This window comes from Vipera berus, assembly GCF_964194415.1.
Source record: "Vipera berus genome assembly, chromosome: 2".
NCBI lineage: Eukaryota > Metazoa > Chordata > Lepidosauria > Squamata > Viperidae > Vipera > Vipera berus.
The window spans coordinates 188,645,554-188,660,587 of record NC_138203.1 but is presented as its reverse complement, the minus strand read 5'-3'; the positions used below and the strand labels follow the sequence as shown (position 1 = coordinate 188,660,587).

At 38.0% G+C, this 15,034-nt stretch overlaps 1 protein-coding gene across 1 annotated transcript in view; it reads left to right on the top strand.

Moving 5' to 3' along the window:
* SLIT3 (slit guidance ligand 3) overlaps positions 1-15,034 on the top strand; it is a gene marked incomplete at its 3' end in the record, with an annotated part of 569,754 nt that overhangs the window by 458,908 nt on the left and 95,812 nt on the right. Inside the window, exons 21-23 of the mRNA XM_081320704.1 lie at positions 5,695-5,763; positions 10,259-10,330; positions 10,496-10,567. Of these exons, the coding sequence (XP_081176830.1) occupies positions 5,695-5,763; positions 10,259-10,330; positions 10,496-10,567 (213 nt within the window). The remainder of the gene's footprint in view (positions 1-5,694; positions 5,764-10,258; positions 10,331-10,495; positions 10,568-15,034) is intronic.

The window sequence follows — 15,034 nt, the reverse complement described above, 5'->3', positions numbered from 1 at the left end:
TGATTTAAAGTACTACTTATTTTTAACAATATGATTACTTCCTGCTATAATTTCTTTCCATTTGGCTCGGTAACTTCCAACCATTCAGATTTCCAAGCCAAGTGACTACTAACACAAGACTAGGTCTTCAGCAGAATTATGATGGATTCAGAATTCAATGCTCCATTGTTTTAGGCACATAATGCAGCAACATCTCATTTAAAAAACAGATAATAATATGAATACACTTTGTGGCTTACTTTGCATAGCCCAATACTAAATTTTTGCATCCAATTGTTGCATTAAATTATTACAAGTAATCCTTGAATTACAAAGGAACTGGGAAAGGGAATGCTGTCACTAAGTGATGCAGTCATAAAGCATGCTTTCATGTGACATCACTAAATTACAACTATCCAAATAGTCCTGGTTGTTACCATAATCCCAAGACATGTAGGATATTAAGTGAGAAGTGAAGGGAATCCCAGATAAAGAGCTGCTGGAGCTCTTCATCTCCAATCATGGAGCATTTCATCTTCACCTGTCCTGGTGTGATCAATTCTCGATCTTTCTTGCTCTTTTCTGCACCATTTCTGCTGTTATAAGTTATTTCATTTTAACTTTTTTTTCTCCTTCTCCACTTCCTTTATCCAAACTGCATTCTTGTATTTGCAGGATTGGAGTGTCCAGAAATGCATTTTTTTTTCTTTATCAGTTTTTGACTGGAAACTAGAGATTTTGCCTATAGTGTGCATATCTGCTGATTTTCTTGGCTATGGTAGTTATTTGCTGCTTTATTATTTCCACTGCTTTCTTGATTTTCCTTGTCTCTAGGAATCTAGGTGATATTTCTTGATCAGGTATCCTTTGTTCTTCAGTTTCATTTCTTCCATTTGTTCTAGCTTGCTTCCATCTGATCTTAGCAAGTTGATGTTATTTTCCAGCCTAATTTCCATTTTAATTTCACTTTTTTTTCTTGTTTCTTGATTTTGCATTCAAGATCTTCAACTATAACTGTAGCTTTGTTGGTTTGTTTCTTGCAGTGAGCTGGTGCTTATCTTTGATATTACAATGCTGGCATCTTTTAGTACGTGTGCTAGCTGATTTTTAGTAAGAAGTTTCAGCACAGCCAACTTTCTGTTTTTTGTACTATTCTAGATGCTCAGTTATTCTTTGTTTCAATTCCTCTTCTATTTTAATTAGAGAGCTTTTCTGTTAACTGAGAATTTTGTCTCTAGGAGATTTTCTAAGTGCCATTCAACAGTTTTTTGATATGGCACCCAGTGTAACAATAACCACTAGGTCTACCACAGTTTACATATTATCCATAATTTTGTCTTTTCAACCATAATTAAATTTGGTGGGTTATAAACCAACACTTTATCCATTTGTATTCCAGAATCCCACAATATTTTAACCTGCTCATTCACAACTACATTTTCAGTTCTATGTTCCCATCATTTTTTCATTAGTGCCACATGATATTTTTTACAGATATTCCAGTATATTATTTTGGCAACTGTATAATGTTGTTGATTATAATCAATTTCTGTGATGTTCTTGTAGAGCAGAGCTGGGTGTATGATCTATAGTTTCTTTTTCCTCTTCTTTGCACAAACTTCACTTTGAATCATTTGATGATTTTTCAATTAAATGTTCCAGTTGTAAGCCATTGCCAGCATTTGTTCTTTTTCCATTTCCCCTCAGTCTTTTGTAGCAATTGACCATGTAATACTTTTCCTTGCCAGCATTCTGTTCGTGTTTTTATTACATTATTTCAATATTCATGTTTTGTTTCCTATATATTCAGCAAGTTCCAATTTTTAGTTTGCACCAATGCTTATGCTTGGCTGTCTTTTACATAATCAGCCAATGCATACTTTTTAAACCTTTGCCTCCATTACTGCAGGGCAGGTATACTTTTTCAGTATCACTATGGGGGTGTAATGAATAATCATGAGTGAATAGCCAAGAGTTTTCCTATGTTTTGGTGCAAACTGTTCAGTTCAACGTATGTCCAATTAATAATTCTAGCACTGGATCATACTAGACATATAACCCAGATCTTGATCGTTTTGATGGTGTTTCCATCATTCAGTTTTGTCTTTAGCAATTTTTTCACTCTTTGAATGTATTTTTACTAATCATATTTTTAATTTGTCCATGCTTGATATTATCCAACTGTAAAATGCTCAGATACTTGTAGGCTTCATCCTAATGGCTCTTGATTGTTTGGCCATTCAGTATTTCAGTTACATTACTATTCTCCATTTTACCCCCAATTACTGCTATATTAGTTTAAATTTGTTGTTGTTAGTTGCAAAGTCATGTCTGACCCATCGCGACCCCATGGACAACGTTCCTCCAGGCCTTCCTGTCCTCTACCATCTTCTGGAATCCATTTAAGCTCATGCCTACTGCTTCAGTGACTCCATCCAGCCACCTCATTCTCTGTAATCCCCTTCTTCTCTCGCCCTCAATCTAGGCTCTTCTCCAGTGAGTCCTTCCTTCTCATAAGGTGGCCAAACTATTTGAGTTTCAACTTCAGGATTTGGCCTTCTAAAGAGCAGTCAGGGTTGATCTCCTCTAGGACTGACCGGTTTGATCGCTTTGCAGTCCAAGGGACTTGTAGGAGTCTTCTCCAGCACCATAGTTCAAAGGCCTCAATTCTTTGGCACTCAGCCTTTCTTATAGTCCAACTTTCACAGCCATATATTGCAACTGGGAAGACCATAGCCTTGACTATACGCACTTTTGTTGGCAGGGTGATGTCTCTATTAGTCTAAATTAATAATCTACAATTAGATTCCCGGTCTGAGACTGATATTACTATCATGATTATTGTTATTGTTATTATTTGACTGGCTTATTAAACAATGGGGATAATGTGTATACATACAATACCTTCACACTACAGGTAGTCCTTGATTAACGACAGCAATTGGAACCGGAATTTCTGTCACTAGGTGAAACAGTATCAAAGTGCAATGTTGCATGATTGTTTCAGTTAGTGATGGTCATTCCAGCACTTTCAGTTGTTGTCATTAAGCAAATCATGCACTGTCGCGGAGGGCTACGTCACATGGTTGTCATTTGCAACCTCCTGCTAGTTTCCCCATTGACTTTGCTTGCATGAAGTCTGCAGAGAAGGTGACAAAGAGAGATCAGGATGCTGCAACAGGTAGAAGTTTGAAGATGGTCCTAAGTACCACTCGTTTCAGCACTGCTCAAAGTTTGAACCATTCCTTGGCGAATGGTGGTTAAATGAAGGCCACATGTGCTCCCTTTCAAGATAAGCAATACTAGACAGTGCTTAGGACCCTCTTGGATCAATGTAATATAAAACGTCTTACAAATAAGTAAGTAAATATGCTTCTTTCAAATGCAACTGTTTTGCTGGTAAAGAAGACTCATTGTTACTTTACCTTGGTAAGCTCTGTTTGTTCGTTCTTTTAAAGATTTACTGACACCTTTAAAAGTCAAAACCTTCTCTAGGTTCTCTCTAAAAGTGAAATACAAGTAACAGTCAATTTAAAGAAAAATGAAAGAAACAAAACAATAATAATCAAACCCAAAATTTTACCAAGATGCTATTTTCTACTTTTCTGTGCTGCGTTCTTTTAAGGAAGCATTCTCAGTTCCGTGCAGTAAATTAGGAGATGTTGGAAAGTATATCTGGATGCAATTCTGAATTATAGTGCTCTTAATGGGATATGCATTAATGTACTTTCCAGTATGCATTCTGGCATAACTAACAGTTAGATCATAACTTTCGAATCAGGGCATTGGCTCAGAAATGCTATCGCAGAGCCAAGTCCGGGAAGCTCATAAGCATCATTTCTCGCTTCCATAATTACTAATTGTGGTCATGAAAGGAAAAAAAGCCATATTCAAATTTAAAAATGTGACTGAAGAGGCAGTAGATCAACATGAACAAGCTCAGCAGTGGAATAGTTTGGTGCATGTTTTGGCGTTTCTCAAATATGTTAGAGGGTAAGAATTCAACATTGTTGGATCTGGTGCATAGTCACATGAAAATGTAAATTTCTCTTTTCCTCTGTAAGCCTTTGAGGGAACCTTTTATGATAATTTATTTTGTGGAATGAATATACGACTTGGGTGAGCTCTGACTTAGCATTTACATCTTAAATAATGCTGCCTCCATTATATCAGATGATACATATTCATTTTATGTTTTCACTAAGCAGTTAAAGTAAATGGTTGTATGTATTAGTGCAGCTAGACCGAGTCAGCTTCTGATGTGTTATTGAAATATTGCTTGCCTGAGCAATTTGCAGTCAGAGGGCAAAAATAATTCTAATGAGGTCAATTAGCATTTGGAGTTCTTTTTAGTAGCTTTAATTAAGCACAACCTTACAGCAAGGACATGTGTGAGTTCCCCTCCCCAGTCTCATTGTTAATATGATCTCTGGGTGAACTACTGGAGTGAGGTTTTTTTCCCCGCAATTGTTTTGTAAAAGATGCATCTGATTTTCATAGTCTGGGCTTTAAAACAAAGAACACAGCAAAAGGCCATCATAGAATTTTCCTATGAGCCCATACATTTAGAAAAGAGGCAGAAGGAGGATTGGGAGACCATGCCCATCAATCTGATATATGCAAAACTATATTAACCTGATGCCGTTTATTTTGTCCTTTTCTTAAATTCCAGGAGATATTGGATTCTGTCTCTGTCTCTGTCTCTCTCTGTCTCTCTGTCTCTGTCTCTGTCTCTGTCTCTGTCTCTGTCTCTGTCTCTCTATCTCTCTCTCTCTTTCTCTCTGTGCATGTGTGCATGTAAGAGAGACAGACAGACAGTGTTTGCATACATGCACATTTATGTATTTCTTTTGTATTGCAATGCTCCATTTTGCTACTTAATATTCTCATTGAATAGAATAATGGGAAGGAATCTTGAGTAAGAAATTTTTTTAGTGATCAGTTCCAACAAAAGGCCTCAGGAAGAACCATACAATCAGAAGGAAGGAGATCAAATTCATCCCCATGTTCCAAATCAAAGTACCCCCAACAGATTATCCAACCTCTATATCAATATATGGTGAAGGAGAAGCTGTGTATGAAGCTGAGGCAAGCCTGGGATGGGAATGGAAGAAATAGCAGAAGGCAAGTCAGTGGACAGTTTATCTCATAAGTAGCTATGCTGGTCTTTAATTGTAATAAAGATTTGATTTGATTTGATTTGATTTGAAATAGCAACACAATTCAAGTGGGGAAAAATCTGAGAAAAAAAATCTCAATATCTTAAAAAAGATTCCACCTTAATTAACTCAATAAGAGGGGTAAACTCCTATTAGTTTCCAAGTATTAAAGAAATCTGTATAGCTTTTGCTTCCTTAGTCCTGCCCTGCTACATGAGGCTTGGGAAACTATCATCTATTGAATAATTCATTCCACTATTAAACTGCAATTTGTTTCAGCAATAGACCTATGGATAGGTTGTGCATAGTTATTGTGACTGGCCCAAAGGGACCTTGTGAACTTCTTTGGCTGAAGATCCTAGTCCAAACCCTAAATGCATAGTCTACGTTTTTTCTAATCTACACATTTTTATTGATGGAATTCATATTATTGTTTGCAATTAAATCTTTCTGCAATGTTTGATGTCAGCTGTAATAATTCAGATTGTTTTGTTTTTCTTTGTGCAAAGAACCAATGAATATTCTTAACAGTTTATCAAATATAACTGATTTTCAGATACCTGGAAGGAAACCATTTATCCGCTGTGCCAAAGGAACTTTCTGTGTTTCGACACTTAACATTAATGTAAGTATACCAACATCTCATGACAGCAATAATATAGCAATACACAAATGTTGCAGCATTAGGTGTTGCAGTGCAGCAATAACTGTGATTGGCAGATTTGTTGTTAGCTGCGAAGTCGTGTCCTACCCATTGCGACCCTATGGACAACGTTCCTCTAGGCCTTCCTGTCCTCTACCATCTTCTGGAGTCCATTTAAGCTCACACCTACTGCTTCAGTGACTCCATCCAGCCATCTCATTCTCTGTCGTCCCCTTCTTCTATTGCCCTCAATCTTTCCCAGCATTAGGCTCTTCTCCAGTGAGTCCTTCCTTCTCATTAGGTGGCCAAAGTATTTGAGTTTTAGCTTCAGAATCTGGCCTTCTAAAGAGCAGTCAGGGTTGATCTCCTCTAGGACTGACCGGTTTGATCGCCTTGCAGTCCAAGGGACTCGCAGGAGTCTTCTCCAGCACCACAGTTCAAAGGCCTCAATTCTTTGGCGCTCAGCCTTTCTTATGGTCCAGCTTTCACTGCCATACATTGCAACTGGGAAGACCATAGCCTTGACTATACGCACTTTTGTTGACAGGGTAATGTCTCTGCTTTTTAGTGTGCTGTCTAGATTTGCCATGGCTTTCCTCCCGAGGAGCAAGCGTCTTTTAATTTCTTGGCTACAGTCCCCATCTGCAGTGATCTTGGAGCCCAGGAAAATAAAATCTGTCACTACCTCCATTTCTTCCCCATCTATTTGCCAGGAATTGAGAGGGCCGGATGCCATGATCTTGGTTTTCTTAATGTTAAGTTTCAACCCAAGTTTTGCACTCTCCTTCTTCACCCGCAACAAGAGCCTCTTTAGTTCTTCTTCACTTTCTGCCATTAGAGTGGTATCATCTGCATATATTAGGTTGTTGATATTTCTTCCGGCAATCTTAATTCCAATTTTTGATTCATCTAGCCCTGCCTTTCTCATGATGTGCTCTGCATATAAGTTAAATAGGCAGGGCGACAGTATACAGCCTTGCCGGACTCCTTTCCCAATTTTGAACCAATCAGTGGTTCCGTGCCCAGTTCTCACTGTTGCTTCTTGGCCCACATATAGGTTTCTCAAGAGACAAATAAGATGGTCTGGTACGCCCATCTCTTTAAGAACTTGCCACAGTTTGTTATGATCCACACAATCAAAGGCTTTAGCATAGTCAATGAAACAGAAGTAGATGTTTTTCTGGAACTCTCTAGCTTTCTCCATGATCCAGCGTATGTTGGCAATTTGATCACTAGTTCCTCTGCCTCTTCGGAATCCTGCCTGTACTTCTGGTAGTTCTTGATCCACATACTGCTGGAGTCTAGCTTGTAGGATTTTAAGCATAACTTTACTAGCATGAGAAATGAGTGCAATGGTGCGATAGTTTGAACATTCTTTGGCACTGCCCTTCTTTGGAATTGGAATGTAAACTGATCTTTTCCAATCCTGTGGCCACTGTTGAGTTTTCCAAATTTGCTGGCAAATTGAGTAGCACTTTTACTGCATCGTCTTTTAAGATTTTGAATAGCTCAGCTGGAATACTGTCACCTCCACTAGCTTTGTTGTTGCTCAGCTTTTGTAAGGCCCACTTCACTTCACATTCTAGGATGTCTGGCTCGAGGTCAGTGACCACCTCATTGTGATTATCAGGGACGTTAAGCTCATTCTTGTATAGTTCTTCTGTGTAATTTTGCCACCTCTTCTTAATCTCGTCTGCCTCTGTTCGGTCCCTGCCATTTTGGTCCTTTATCATGCCCATTTTTGCATGAAACGTTCCCTTTATCTCTCCAATTTTCTTGAAAAGATCTCTGGTCCTCCCTATTCTATTGTTTTCTTCTATTTCTTTGCACTGTTCATTTAAGAAGACATTCTTATCTCTTCTAGCTATTCTCTGGAATTCTGCATTCAATTGGGTGTATCTTTCTTTTTCTCCTTTGCCTTTCGCTTCCCTCCTTTCCTTAGCTATTTGCAAAGCTTCCTCAGACAGCCATTTTGCTTTCTTGCATTTCTTTTTCTTTGGGATGGTTTTGGTTGCTACCTGTTGTACAATGTTGCGAACCTCTGTCCATAGTTCTTCAGGCACTCTGTCTATCAGATCTAATTCCTTAAATCTATTTGTAACCTCTACTGTATATTCAACAGGGATATGATTTAATTCATACCTGAGTGGCGTAGTGCTTTTCCCTACTTTCTTCAGTTTAAGCCTAAACTTTGCAATGAGAAGCTCATGGTCTGAGCCACAGTCAGCTCCTGGTCTTGTTTTTACTGACTGTATAGAGCTTCTCCATTTTTGGCTGCAGAGCATATAGTCAATCTGATTTCTGTGTTGACCGTCTGGTGATGTCCATGTGTAGAGCCGTCTCTTGGGTTGTTGGAAAAGAGTTTTTGCTATGACCATCGTATTCTCTTGACAAAATTCTAGCAGCCTGTGCCCTGCTTCATTTTGTACTCCAAGGCCAAACTTGCCTGTTATTCCGGTTATCTTTTGGCTTCCTACTTTAGCATCCCAATCCCCCATAATGATAAGGACATCATTTTTGGTGTTAGTTCTATAAGGTGCTGTAGGGCTTCATAGAACCGGTCAATTTCATCCTCTTCAGCACTGGTGGTTGGGGCATAGACTTGGACTACTGTGATATTGAATGGTTTGCCTTGGATTCGAATTGAGATCATTCTGTCATTTTGAGGATTGTATCCCAGTGTTGCTTTTCCTACTCTTTTATTGACTATGAAGGCTACTCCATTTCTTCTGAGGGATTCTGTCCATTTTAGTTCACTGATACTTAAGATGTCGATGTTCAGTCTTGTCATCTCTTGTTTGACCACGTCCAGCTTTCCTTGATTCATGGATCTTACATTCCAGATTCCTATGAAGAAAAAATCTTTACAGCATCAGACTTTCCTTTCACCACTAGACACATCCACAGCTGAGCGTCCTTTCGGCTTTGGCCCAGTCGTTTCATTCTTTCTGGCGCTACTAGTACTAGCCCTCTGCCTTCCCCAGTAGCATATTGGATGCCTTCCGACCTGAGGGCTCATCTTCCAGCGTCATATCGTTTTGCCTTTTGGTACTGTCCATAGGGTTTTCATGGCAAAGATACTGGAGTGGGTTGCCATTTCCTTCTTCAGTGGATCACGTTTTGTCAGAACTCTCTGCTATGACCTTTCCATCTTGGGTGGCCCTGCACGGCATAGCTCATAGGTTCATTGAATTATGCAAGCCCCTTCGCCACGACAAGGCAGTAATCCATGAAGGGGGATTGGCAGATACCTTCGTACATTGAGGAAACACAAAAACATTGTTTATATTGTGAAATTTATTTTTTCTGGAAATACAATGTACACGCAAACACACACACAAAGACACACACACACAAACTTTTAAAAGAGATCATCAGTAAATTACTATTTTGAGACTTTTGAATACAATTCATATTTTTTGGACCAATCCTCTATTTATCACACCTAAGAAGAAAGCAAGCATGACATCACAATTTTAGTAGAAACAATCATTGGTAGATCTTGCTTACTTCTACTGTTCAATGTTGTGCCTTATACAAATATATATTATTTTGTTTAGTCATATGTTTATTGGGTATTTCTTATATTCCAATTTATCACACCTAAGAAGAAAGTATGACACTTCAATTTTACTAGAAACAATCATTGGTAGATCTTGCTTACTTCTACTATTCAGTATTGTGTCTTATACAAATATATATTATTTTGTTTAGTCATATGTTTATTGGGTATATCTTAAATTCCAATTTAGGCTTAAATTTTACAAAAATAAGAAAATTCTTTAAATGATTTCATGAATGTCAATAGGAGTTTAGTACTAATGCATTTATTTTATTAACTTAAAATGTTTTATATGGCAGTATTTTATTATTTTATAGCTAGTAGGTTACCCTACCAAGCTCAAGTCAGTGTGCCAGCTTTAATAGAGAGCATTTCCTTCATAAAATTCTTTTTGTGTCTTTATATAATCAAAATCAAGAGGGAATTTATTGCAAACTTAATTAATAGAAGTCTACTTTAAATACAAGGAGTTTGTACAACAAGGCACAGTGATTATTTACTTGCAAGCATAAGTAGCATCTCTATTGTTTAATACCTTCCCTGGAACAGTTTGTGAAGTATCCACTCCTCACAATTCTTACTTCTTGTCTACCATTGTTTTTGGTTTTATGCCTTGTTGGTTCTAGATTGTCAAATATATTGATGTTTATTATGTTTTAAACTCCCCTCTTAATTCTTTAAAATAAATCTTTCTGATTTTATTTGTGTTTTTATGAATTGTCCTGAAAGCTGCTTGCCTTGGGGTAATTGGTAAATCTTAAGTAATATTTTTTAAATGTAATTATAATTCCCAATAACAATATTAGTTGATAATTTGCTTTGAAGTAATTCGTTTATGCTTTTTGGTTTTGCTCTCAATTTAAGAAAAGTTCTGTTTTCATTGCATCAGTGAATATTATGTGTATTTTTTTTCAGTGACTTGAGCAACAATAGTATCAGCATGTTGTCCAATTACACCTTCAGTAATATGACACAGCTATCAACTCTGTAAGTACCCAGTGATTCTGACATAGGCTCTAATTATTATTTATTGTAAAGTAAGTTGCATTAAATAGTAAGTATTTAATTGTTCTATGTTAATGTTTTCTACTCTGCTCCTGCTCCAGTTACTTGTTGCAAAATAATATAAATTGCGGTCTTTTATTCCCCTAGGATCCTAAGCTACAATAGATTACGATGTATTCCAGTTCATGCATTTAATGGCCTTAAATCTCTCCGAGTATTGTAAGTATTGCTCATTCACTGTTCTGGAGTTAAATTTTAAAAGGTGACAGCAAAAGGTCTAAGGAATAGGAGCTTTCCCCTGATTCTCTGCATTGCAGCCATTTCCAATCATTTGCACTTTTTTATTTGTATCAAGATGTAAAGTACCCTATAAATATGAGTTCAGATGAAGGGTAACATTTTGTGAGTGATTTGATGCCTTAAGATGATTTTTCCTGTTGGAATTCTTTTTTTTTAAAGGCTACTGTTAAAATATAGGCTAACCTATTTGACTTAAGGCATATTTTTGAAGGAACGCTTCTCGATTGTAACTTGCTCATTAATCACCTTGACATATTCTTGGATTTGGTGTATAATTCCATAATTTGAGCTAAAATTCTAATTGCGACTCTGTGTGTTTTTAATCATATCCAAGGTTTCAGGACAAGTTTGGTCTCTTCTGTTTCTTTTTATACTTTTCTCATTTTTCAATTTTTTATAAAAATTTTTTGTCAAATAGTAGACATTTTGTCAAATGTTTCCTTTGGAGAATATTGAATGTAATGATATTTAATAATTCTTTCCAGTGATTCATTCATACTTACTTTTTATGCAAAATCTTAAGTATTACTTAGGATGAAGTCCATGTTTGTTTCATCATCATATCTCCTTGTTTAGTGTCAAGATAGAACCACTAAACTAATTCTATTTTCATGCAAGGCTATATTAACAGAAACGTGCAAGTCTGAAACTATAATTCTCCCCATCTCCTTTGCATCTCGAGAAATTGGGGAGGATATCTTCTGAACCTCTTCTCTCATTAACAATCTAGTTGCAGACTATTTTCTTTTATCAGAGTTCTCCCTAAGCAGAATCTCTGTTCTATCCCCTCCCAATGAATAGCCTTAAAGAGGCTCAAAAGCCCAGCAGAAGCAAAACGCAGGCTGAGCACACAGAAGCTGGTCCCCTTACAGCCAACTCTTTCCCAGTGTTTATCACACAACACCTCTGTAATTTACCGGGCAATGCTCCAAAGTCTTTGGCAGTCGGCCAGCAGCTCCCAAGCCCAGATGCAGACAGACACGTTACAAATCTCAAAATGCCAACAAATTGGTCACCACGCCTCTCCTGCGCAGCCACACCCCTTTTATACTCTGTAAGTTGTGGCCCTACGTCTCCCGGCCACGCCTCTTGGGGCGTTGCAATAGTTGCTGCTGCTGTTGATGACGTATCCTATGTCTTTCTCGTGCATCCAATAGGGGCTCCACCTCACTGCTGCCGGCCTCTGCTTGCTGTTCTGTTTCCTCCTCTGTTTGGCTGGGGTCCATAGGCACATCAGCCACAGTCAGTTCTTGCTGACTCACCAGGGGAGTCGGCCCCTCCGGCATGTTGCTCGTGTCAGCTTCCTCCTCCTCCATATCATCCTCCGAGTCAGCATGCGACGATAAAGCACCCTCCGGGGCCGGGGTCACAACAGTCTCTGGACCCAGTCTCCTAAGATCATTCTCATATACCATTACAATTAACACTTTAGGCTGTCATGTATGGTTTTCAGTGGCCTGTTATGACTACAGTTGTGCGGATGTAAGATAACAAATGGTGAGAGAAAAGGGAGAAGTACCATTCTAGTGAAGTACAGCTGTGGTATCACAATGGCTGATGAGCTGACATAGCTACTAGCCAGGGCTGTTGTGGGGAAAGGTAGACAGCATTGCCATTGGTCCAAATTCATACAAAGGTATTGAGGACTAGAGCTCTGATGAGACACCCACCTCCTCAGTTGCTGGGGAAATACTGCCAGTCTCATTAAAAATGAGATACAAACAGACAGACAGAGGAGAGAAAACAAGTAGAGGAAACTAGGAGAGAAAAAAGACTGTGTAAAACAGAATGACTGGAGATTAAAACTGGAGAGTGTTGTATTGTGAATGTGTTTAAGTTCCTGGTCAGAGAGGGAGAAGAAAAGTCCCTGGGTAGCTTACCTAGAGGAAGAGAATCAAAACTCCAGAGAGATAAAGCTCCAAGATGGGAAGGAAGGAGAAATTGTCTTTGGCAAAGCCAGGGTGTTTGGGGAAGGATTGGGCAGAAGACACCAAGATAGGTCCTTCCCCCAAAAGAGGAGAAGCAGACTGTAATCAGCTGAGCAAATTCAGGGAAAGGTGATGAGCTGAGCGCACTGAATCGTAAATCCAACACTATTCTTTTCTTTTCTTTTCTTTTCTTTTCTTTTCTTTTCTTTTCTTTTCTTTTCTTTTCTTTTCTTTTCTTTTCTTTTCTTTTCTTTTCTTTTCTTTTCTTTTCTTTTCTTTTCTCTCTCTTGGGATAAGCCCAGAAATGGGGCAAGGAGTTGGAATGAAGGGAGAGGAGCAGGACAACTTGTCAACATTAATGGGACTATGAATTCTGAATTGTACCAGCAATTTCTACAGGAGTATGTTAGGTACATGTCTGTGAATTGTAGTGGGTCATGCAGCAAGACAAGAACCCACAATATAGAAATCATACAACCAAAGCATGATTAAAGCAGAAAAAGTTAATGTTTTGGAACCATCCAATCAAAGTCCTGACCTGTTGTGGAAGGACCTGAAGCTGGCAGTTCGTACGAGAAAATCCACCATTATCCCTCAGTTGAAGCTGTTCTGTAAAGAGGAATGAGTTAAAATTCTTCCAAGCCGATGTGTAAGATTGATCAGCAATTATTAGAAATGTTGACTGGTAGTTATTCCTGTCCAACAATTGTAGTAACTGCTGTCCAACTAAATTGCAACCTTTATTTGCAGTTATTGCTTCATACCAGTTACTGAGAGCAGTAGGCTTACATATTTTTACTACATACAAATATGGAGCTTTGGATCATTTTCCTCGAAATGAACAAGCATATTTTTGACTTATTTTTAATTGGGTTTTCTTTATCTATTTTTAGGACTTGTATGAGGAACAGATCATGTTTTACCTCATACTTATGCAGAAATGCTAAAAATTAAAATGAATTCGCAAACTTTTAAACACTGTTGTATGCATATTTAGAACTATATATACTGTATGGAGGGACACAGTGGCTCAGTGGGTTAGGACGCTGAGCTTGTCGATCAGAAGGTCGGCAGTTTGGCAGGTCGAATCCCGAGTGCCACGTAACAGAGTGAGCACCTGTTACTCGTCCCAGCTTCTGCCAACCTAGCAGTTCGAAAGCATGTAAAAATGCAAGTAGAAAAATAGGGACCACTACGGTGGGAAGGTAACAGCGGTGTCTAGTCATGCCAGCCACATGACCATGGAGACATCCTCGGACAAGCACTGGCTCTTTGGCTTTGAAACAGAGATGAGCACCAGCCCCTAGAATCGGAAACGACTAGCACGCATGTGCGGGGAAACCTTTACCTTTACCTTTTATACTGTATGGATAATATAGAAAAGAGTAGTTAAGTGGCAGCCAATTTGTTTGTAGCTGAACATAGCACATAATCTTCCAGTTGATAGTGCTGTTTGAAATAGTACACAGATGTTAATTTCACAATACATTTTACCCCATTATATAAGAACTTCAAGGAAGTATTGGTTTTCTTATTTTGTGACCGATCCATATGTATTTTTTTGTTTAAGTTCAGAGCAAACCAAGATTACTTTATTCTCAAAGGCAACAGGGTAATGCTGAAGATCAGTTTTATAAATCCATTTGCTACCTCTATTTATTTAGAAGATCTACTTAATCATATATTGAAATAGGTGTTTGCTCAGAGAAAAATAACATGCCACTCTTATATTTCTGTGCAAAAGCTAAACGAAGCATGAATGAAAGTCTCTCTTTCTGGGTTGTATGTATTTGGAAGCCTCCAGTTTCATTTGATTTATTATGGTCTACAAAATTCTAGTGTCAGCGACAACCCTTGCCACATGTCATCTACGTTGTTATTAAAAATCAATTCTCCTGGGTGAGGAAGTGTTTCCAAGCGACAGCATGCAATCTGTTACTGTCATTTATTTATTATCAGAATTCCCAAGAGAACCTCAGTTAGAAATAATCAGCAAAAGCGTATCCAAGTTTTTGCACCTTTTTGTTTGAAAGGACACATAGCTTGAAACTGTCTGGGTTTGATGTGTAGTTAACAGACCTCTTTTATGCATGAACCCCTTCTCTAATTGTTTTTCTTCCTGGGAAATTTTCCCTATTGCTATTAAATAGGAAAATTATCCTATCAATCAGAGTATGTCTCTGGCTACCAAACATAATAATCGGTGTCATGACATATGCCTTGTTTCAGTAATTCGAAGTCTTAATCTCTCTTAGAATATCTTTATACACCATGTTTTAAGGTGATTGTTCCAGTCATAGATTAGGGTTTGTTTGTTTTTCAACCATGCGCCAAAATATATGAGAGTAACAAATAACTACAGAAAACACATGTAAAATATACATAATTATAAAAATGATGAAATGGCTTCTATGTCCCTATTAAACACAACTCTGTGATTCAGTGTGTGAAAGTGTCT